Source organism: Rhagoletis zephyria, unplaced genomic scaffold (genome assembly GCF_001687245.7).
Source record: "Rhagoletis zephyria isolate East Lansing unplaced genomic scaffold, Rhagoletis_zephyria_1.1 Rzeph_scaffold_17271, whole genome shotgun sequence".
Taxonomy (NCBI): Eukaryota; Metazoa; Arthropoda; class Insecta; order Diptera; family Tephritidae; genus Rhagoletis; species Rhagoletis zephyria.
In genome coordinates this window covers 1-8,036 of record NW_016174332.1, presented here as the reverse complement: position 1 = coordinate 8,036, position 8,036 = coordinate 1, and the positions used below count along the sequence as shown (strand labels likewise).

General features: G+C 34.5%; 1 protein-coding gene across 2 annotated transcripts; it reads left to right on the top strand.

Moving 5' to 3' along the window:
• The first annotated feature begins 1,021 nt into the window (after positions 1–1,021).
• Positions 1,022–5,492, top strand: LOC108379758 (probable cytochrome P450 4d14). Of its 2 annotated transcripts, XM_017636113.1 has the most exons (5): positions 1,022–1,219; positions 3,818–4,204; positions 4,269–4,338; positions 4,414–4,979; positions 5,037–5,492. In XM_017636113.1, the coding sequence occupies exons 1-5, from the start codon at positions 1,057–1,059 to the stop codon at positions 5,375–5,377; spliced, it is 1,527 nt and encodes a 508-aa protein (XP_017491602.1). In that variant the 5' UTR covers positions 1,022–1,056; the 3' UTR covers positions 5,378–5,492. The 2 variants fall into 2 exon arrangements, with proteins under 2 accessions (XP_017491602.1, XP_017491600.1); XM_017636111.1 differs by having other exon boundaries at positions 4,414–5,492.
• The last annotated feature ends 2,544 nt before the right edge of the window (positions 5,493–8,036 follow it).

The following is an 8,036-nucleotide window of genomic DNA, read 5'->3' as shown; positions in this document are numbered from 1 at the left end:
TAACCAGGTACTCCTGAGTGACCTGCCACCATAATTTAGTCGAGACTTGCATTACCGAACTAGTTTTGAAGTAGTTAGAGGGCTGGTCAATGCCTTAAGTGCAGTTTGGTTGTCACTGCAGACAGGTAAACTCCTTCCCCTCCACCTATGTATGTTCTACCACGTAGGCCAGGGCTTTGAGAATTGCAATTACCCCAGCCTGGAAGACTGAAGCATATTCCCCAACATAAAAGTGAAGTTTATCCCCATTAACTTCGAAAAAGACGCTACATCCTGACTCAGAGTCAGTTTTGGAGCCATCAGTGAAGAGTCGACAATGTGTGAGTCCGGTCTCAGTGATGGAATTAAACCAGCATTCAGTCTCAGAGAACTCAACATTATAGAAAGTCTTCAAAGGTAATGGTGGCGTACTAGCATGTAGCATTGAAAATACGCAAGTGCTTAAGTCGCTGCCGCCAGCAATTTTCGCCGCGCCACAATCAGTGTTATACCAACATCCTCTTCTTTTTTGTCTGCAGGTGGCCTTTATGGCTTTGGTATGTATGAAAACACAAAGTGACGGTAGGTGCAGCAGTGCGTCAAGAGCCCCATATACCACTCAAAAAAAAATGAGGTTAAATAAAAAGGCTATAACGCAACCATTTTGATTCTTTACTATCTTCGTGGACCCCCACTTGCAACTCATGGACCCCCATATTTTTTTCACGCCAACGTAGACACCCGTCGAGTCTCCCGAGGACCCCTGGGGGTCCACCTGGACTACTTTGGGAATCACTGTCTTAAACAAATTGAAAGACCTGCAGTTTTACGTCTTATCCGATCGGCAAGTGGATTTTATGACAATTTACGGCTTATCGATTACAATGTATGTAGTTATCATATCGGCAATGAGTCTTTAATTTCACAGGTGCAATGTACTTTACGTATCTAATCGAAAATGATATTACAAATTCTTGGTATTGTGTGCATACGGCTTTATTGTTTCTTATATTCAAAAATGGCAAAGAAATTGCATGCAGTTGTGCTGCATTCGAACTTCAGATCGGTCTAAAAAAAATGTTTGTCGCGCTTCTAATAGGTTTGGTGGCAGTGCTATTAGGCTGGGACTATCTGTACAAAAGGCGTCATAATGAGATTTTTAAAAGTAACGGTCTTAAATCCGTTTCGAGTCTACCAATAATAGGTTCAGCACATCATCTCATCAATGTGTCGGCAGCCGGTAAGTTTAGTTGAAAATTTTTATCCAATGTTTCGAAGTTAATCGCCTCTGAATGTACATATCTCAAAGGTGAGTCATATTTTCGAGAAAAATTTATGGAATCACCGAAGTTTATAGTTATCGAAATTCATCGAGTTATACATGTTTATTGAGTTATCGCAATGTATCGAATTATTCAAATTGATCAAGGTTTATTATCCAAGTTGTCGAAATTTATGAACACAGAAAATTAGTTGTCGAAATTTACAGACGTACATAGTTATCTAATAATAAAAATTTATGGCATTATCCAAATTTGTCAAGTTAACGAAATTTATGAAGTTATGATATTTATTACCTGATCAATATGTATAGGATTAAAGAAATTTATTGAGTTATCGTAATGCATCGAGTTCTTATCGGGTTATCAATATTTATTGATTTAGTGAAATTTGTCAATATATCGAATCGAAGATTTTGGAATTTTTTAAATTGTATATCGAGTTATCACCGCTTATCGAATTTTATTGTGTTACTAGAGTTTAACGAGTTATCGACATTTCTCGATAGCATTCGAGAAATGTGGTTACATAAAAATTAACAGAATTATCGAAATTTATAGAGGTATCTAATGTTTATCGAGCTATCGATTCATATCGAGACGTATACATTTTTGAGTTATATTTTTGAGTTATGGAAATTCATCGAGCCTTCGAAACGCACAGTTATCAAAATTGATCGAAACGAGTCGAGTTATCAAAGATATGTATAAAATTATCGAAATTTATCAACAAACTGGCTCAATTGTTTTTATGATTTACTTCCCCCCACCAGATGTAAGGGGTAAAGCATTTAACAATTTATATTTTTCTTTGCATTTTTTAATGTTAATTTGTGGCTCTTATGACCTCTTTTCTTGGGTGTTAGTAGATCTTGCTTTGATCTCCAATTTAAACGAAAGAAAAGAAATTATGTCGATACGGTAGTAAATACTACTACTTGTAATTGAGGAATTGAGTTCCCAATGAATACCGTGCCCAAATATTTTGTTGCGTGGCGTGCATCAATGGCACGCGTGCCTTAGGTTCGCCAGCCCTGATATAGGCAAAACAAAAAATTGTATAGGTACAAGAACAGATTCTTAATCTTAGTCATGTCATTTTATGAGATTTATTTTCATTAATATAAACTGATCGATCTACTGTATTAATTTTTTATCGTTATTGTCTTTATCTTTGAATAGACAACACGCCGCAAAATAATACGGTCACCTGGTTTGGGCCGTTTTTTCATTTGTATTTTTTTTTGTTTTTTATAAAAGTTTAGCTCATTGTCTGGCAAAAAGTTTTTGACAAAAACTCAACACATAAAACCAGATTTCAAAGTTCTGTCGAAATTTCACACTTCTTATTCCGATTTTTTAGAAGTTTTTGGGTAAACATTTTTGTAGTATAATAAAAAGTTACACTTTTTGTCATTAACTTATTACAATTTAAAAATCTTATGTATCAACACTGCTATCTATGTTTACATACATAGCGATTCCGGGAACTGTCTTTCAATTCACCACAGTGTTTCGAAGGAAAAAATAAATAAAATACATTTCTAAAAATTAAATTAAATTACAAAAAAGATGATTCTTTTTAAAACAATAAATTCTAAAAATAAATAAAAATACAATAAGTAGGTACCTTAATACTAAAAAAAAATAAAAAATAAATGGTTTTTTTTAATAATATAATCTATAACATAAAATTAAATTACATTAAAAATAACTTTTTTTTATAAAAAAATAAGCTCCTAAAAATTTAGTTAAATTTAATAATAAATATTAAATGAAATAAACATATAAAACAATGAAATCTATAAGCTAAACGAAAAAGTAGTTGAATAAAGAAAAAAATTGTTTAAAAAAGAAGAAAAAAGTAAGTTTCTAAAAATTAAATCAAAAAGCTATTTTTTAAACAATGAAATTTAAAAATTAAACATAAATTTAATTAAAAAAGAAAATGAAATCAAATAAAAAGATAAAATATAAGTTTCCAAAAATTAGATATTGAATAAATATATATTTTTATTTTCCAAACAATACAAACTTAAAATTAAATTTAAAAAATCAACCATATTAAAATAAGCAAATAAAATATTTTTTCAAAGTTAAATCAAATTACAAAAAAAATGAATGTATGTTTTTCTATTGAAAACAATAAAATCTAATAATTAAATGAAAAAAAAAACAATTTCGCAGTACGAGGGCTCGAATTCGGACCTCTAGAATGGCACGCCTGTAGTTTGCTCACTCGGTCATCGCGAGCAAAATCATTGACATCTCCATTTGGAATACGGTCAAAAGCTTTCTGTAAAAAGAGCTTTTCACCAAGAAAGTTGGCATAGCAGCTTCTTTATGGGAGACTTCCGTGCCAGAATAAACAAAATTTTTCAAACTATTTTGCCTACTGTCATTCAATTGTCTTAGAAAAGACCTTCAACTACTATTCTTAGCCAGATCGCCCTCTTAGTTTAGTAAAAATTATTTAGTTTTCGTTATAAAATGTGTAGCTGGTACAGTAGCTGGTCTACTTTCATATGCATTAATACGACTCATTTTTTTTCAAACAGAAACACTTACATTTAACGGCGATATCCTCAAGAAGTATGGAAAAACATGCAATGCATGGATTCTAAATCAAGCAACGGTTTTAACGGCTGATCCCGAGCTTCTAGAGCCACTGCTCAGTAGTCAAAAAGTGCTGACGAAGAATAATCTCTACTCACTTTTGGGCAGCTGGCTGGGAGACGGTTTGCTGCTAAGTACAGGACCTAAATGGCATAGCCGTAGAAAAATTATTACGCCTACATTTCATTTTAAAATCCTCGAAGGATTCGTAGAGATCTTCGATCAGCAAAGTACAATTATGATGGATATGCTGAAGGAGAAGGCAGACGGTCGGGGAGTAGTGAATATTTATCCATACATATGTGCCATGACGCTGGATGTGATAACTGGTAAGAGGTATCATATCTTATGAGTAAAACAAAAATATACAACATTTCTGTTAAAATCTTTCAGAAACTGCCATGGGCGTGAAAGTCAACGCACAACTGCAACCGAATCTGCCGTATGTCAAGGCTGTGCGCGCGTAAGTATTTACACCGAAAATGATCACTCACACTCATGCACTCAAACTCTTCCTTCTTGAAATCTCCCCCAATAGCGTTTCCGCCATAACAGCCGAGCGTTTTATGTCATCTTTGCAGCGTTTCGATTTTTGGCTGCGCCTAACTGCTCCTTCGTGCTTTAAGCAACTCCAAACCAGCATTGAGCTTATGCACGATTTCACCGGTAGTGTCATCGAACAACGTCGCGCGCAATTGGAGCAAACTAGGCGATCCCCTCAAACACAACCCATCGACGAACAGAACGATGTTGGCGCCAAAAATCGTACCGCTTTCTTGGATATGTTGCTGCTAGCGGAAATCTCCGGACGGCCGCTTACCAATGCCGATATACGCGAAGAAGTGGATACATTCATGTTCGAGGGGCATGACACCACCACTAGCGGCATCTCTTTCACTTGTTACCTACTCTCGCGTCATCCGGCTGTACAGCAGAAAGTTTTCGAGGAGTTACGGGCCGTAATAGGTGATGATAAGCGGCAGGCGGTGTCACTGCGAGATCTGCAGGAACTTAAGTACCTGGAATGTGTTATTAAGGAATCGATGCGACTGTATCCGCCAGTGCCCATAATTGGGCGTTACACTGAGGAGGATGTTTATTTAGGTGAGAAACTCACTTGGAATTTGCAATCTGAAAGTCTTTTGTCTACTTTATTTTCAGATGGTAAACTCTTTCCCGCCAAAACGAATTTGATGATGTTCCTCTATCACGCCTTACGTGATCCGGATTACTTTGAAGAACCTGAGAAATTTATACCCGAACGTTTTAGCATCGATGACAAGCAAAAAATAAGCCCATTCGCCTATGTGCCCTTCAGCGCCGGTCCGCGCAATTGCGTGGGTCAAAAGTTTGCCATGCTCGAGATGAAGAGCACGATTTGTAAACTTTTACGGTATTACGAACTACTCCCGTTGGGGGAGGAGGAACGCCATATTATGAATTTAGTGATGGTTTCAACTACTGGTATAAATATGGGTTTAAGGCCTCGAGTATATGCTTAACGTCGCAGGTTAGTTGAAACTGGTTCCTTCCACTGATGCGTTGTAGTTGTAGGTACTCCATGATATAAAATTTTATATTTGTTATATGAAATAGTTAAAAAATAATGCCAACAGTAATAAAAAGATCACTTACACCGAGGGGAACTTGGGTATTCGACCCGAAACTTACAGTTTGAATATACATATGCAACTATTACCAAATCTATCCTATTTAAAGTAGCGTCTGTCTCTTTGAAGAAAGCATAAGTAAAATCCAAGTGAGCCCAGCTCAAAGAGATCCAAAGATAAGCTGGTGTCAGCATCACTGGTACGATAAGAAAAAAACTAGTGAGGCTTCTTCGCTTCTTCTATATATTTTGATCAAGGAAGAGACACTGCTTTTTACAGTAACACATGATCTTCCAGCCAACAACAGGAAGGCATTTAGGCTTGAGATGTCAATAGGACCCTATCGACAAGAGCTGATGTTGCTAAATGCAGAATCTCTCGAACCTGTCGCCTAAAGCTATGGGCGTGAGCGTAGAGCTATGTAGAATTTGGGTTGTCGGCAAAAAAAGAACTGATGGCGCTCATTTGAAAGGGGGATCGAAGATTAGTATTGGTCTTATGTGTGATGAGGCGACAGAGGTGAGGCCGCAGGCTACTATTTTTATCTAAATTTTGACCTTTTTAACCAGAATTATTAGAATTTTTTTTGTTATTTTTCTTCAAAAAAAAAAACGGAGAACCACACATGACGCCGCATTTAAAGAAATACTTCCTACAAACATATACTCATATGTTTGCTACTTTTAATGCGTTCTATGCGCACTAAATTCGTTAATAAAGAAAATCACAGTTTTTATTCGAGTCTCATTCAGTTTAAACCTTCAATTAGTTACTTCATGCTTAAAGTGAAATGTTATGACCCTAGACAGCTATTATAATTCTATGTACATAAATTTATATACAGAAATTTGTATGTACATTAGGGCGCACCACTCGCCTTAAAATAAAAAATCGGTATTATTTTTCCATGGGAATTACACAAATTTTAGACCTTACCTCGAACGCATTGAAATTCTAAAATCGCATTATTTTAAATGCGTTGATAAATTTTTTAAACATTTATATGCAGACATATCAAGCTGAAACTCTTCTATCATCTTGAGGCAACTTTTTGGATTATTATTTTTTTTTAACTCATTTATTTTATACAAAAACTAGATTTTTAGTTTCAAATCGGTTCAGCTCACGTATGTTAGTCTTAATATTTTTCGAAATACTTTGGCTGGAGTTTTTAAAAATATGTAATATGTTTCATAATTCCGGTAGTAAAAGCGCATTTTTTTTTTGGCGTGGCACCCTAATGTGCACATGTACATACATACCAAATACATAACTCAAAAGGCACAAGTTCAAGAACGTGTAGTCAATTAACAATTTACAAACGTCGTTGAAAATGTAAACATAGTGCGAGTATGTAATTAAAGTGAATTAAAAAATAAAAGAAAACCTATAGAGGAGGTCGGTGAATATCACTACATACATACATATACTGCTCGTATGTAAATGTGGAAAAGGCGCAAAAAGTCGCACATGAACTTCCTGAATCATTATTACATACATACTCATATGGCATAGAATGTACTATAATAAGTAGTAGCTAGCTAGCTATGAGCAAGCATTCATTGGAAAGTCAATAAACCACAGCATCTCAGCGTAGCTTTGAATTCATCTAGCCCCACCGCCTTCATATGCATTTGACATCTGCAAGTATAATGCACACATACATACATGTATGACATGTGTATGTACAATAAAAGTGCATACAAATGTTAATAAAAATATATATACACACAATTGCCACACTCTATCTTTGTCTCCAATTTTACTACCGATGTATGTATGTACATATTTATACTATATATCATTTGTTATTGTCAGCGTCTGCGAAATTCCTGCTGTAAACAATTCACAAGTGATACATACATACATACATACATGCGTAAATATGAGTGAAATGTCAACGATAAGAAATATTGACTTGTTCACAAAGATACAGCAAATTGTTTTATTGCTTGCTTAAGTAAAATAAAATGAATAAAATTGTCTGGGAAGCATCCGTTATGCTTGAGAGTTTTGACTGCCAATTTATTAAAATTTGTTTCTTACAACTTTATGATGAGTGAATTTTTCAGCAGCATTGTGAGCTGAACATTTTTTCAAATCGATATAAATGAGTCTCTTTCGTTTTCGGCATTCTGAAAGTCGATGCCAAAAGAAGCAGAAACTGCGCACAGTGGTTCAAAACTGGAACTTACTGTTCATAAATCACTGGAGCTCTCATTTTTCACCCAATTTGATTAACTATTAATTTTTTTTTAATGAAAGTTTGTAAAATTAGCAAGAGAGTGCAGAAAAAGTAAAATTTTGTTGAAGAAAATCGATTTTCCTGTTTCAGTAAATAAATGTTTCATAACAAAAACTAGTTGTAAACAATTGTAGGATTCCCCCGAAACGAAATGTTTGATATAAAAAATGCTTACCAAAAATAAAAAAATGTTTTTGAGTTTTAACAAAAATTTTGGGTATGCCTTTTTATATATCATAAAATTTTAATTTTTAATAATTTTTTGCATACACAAACTTTTTCTAAAACCTAAAAAAAAAAAAAAAA

Bases quoted from the DNA above. Each gene is read 5' to 3' on its own strand.
- LOC108379758 (XM_017636111.1), top strand. From the start codon at position 1,057: ATGTTTGTCGCGCTTCTAATAGGTTTGGTGGCAGTGCTATTAGGCTGG. The intron at 1,220-3,817 runs GTAAGTTTAGTT...TTTTTCAAACAG, and splicing joins CATCAATGTGTCGGCAGCCG to AAACACTTACATTTAACGGC. The intron at 4,205-4,268 runs GTAAGAGGTATC...AAAATCTTTCAG, and splicing joins GACGCTGGATGTGATAACTG to AAACTGCCATGGGCGTGAAA.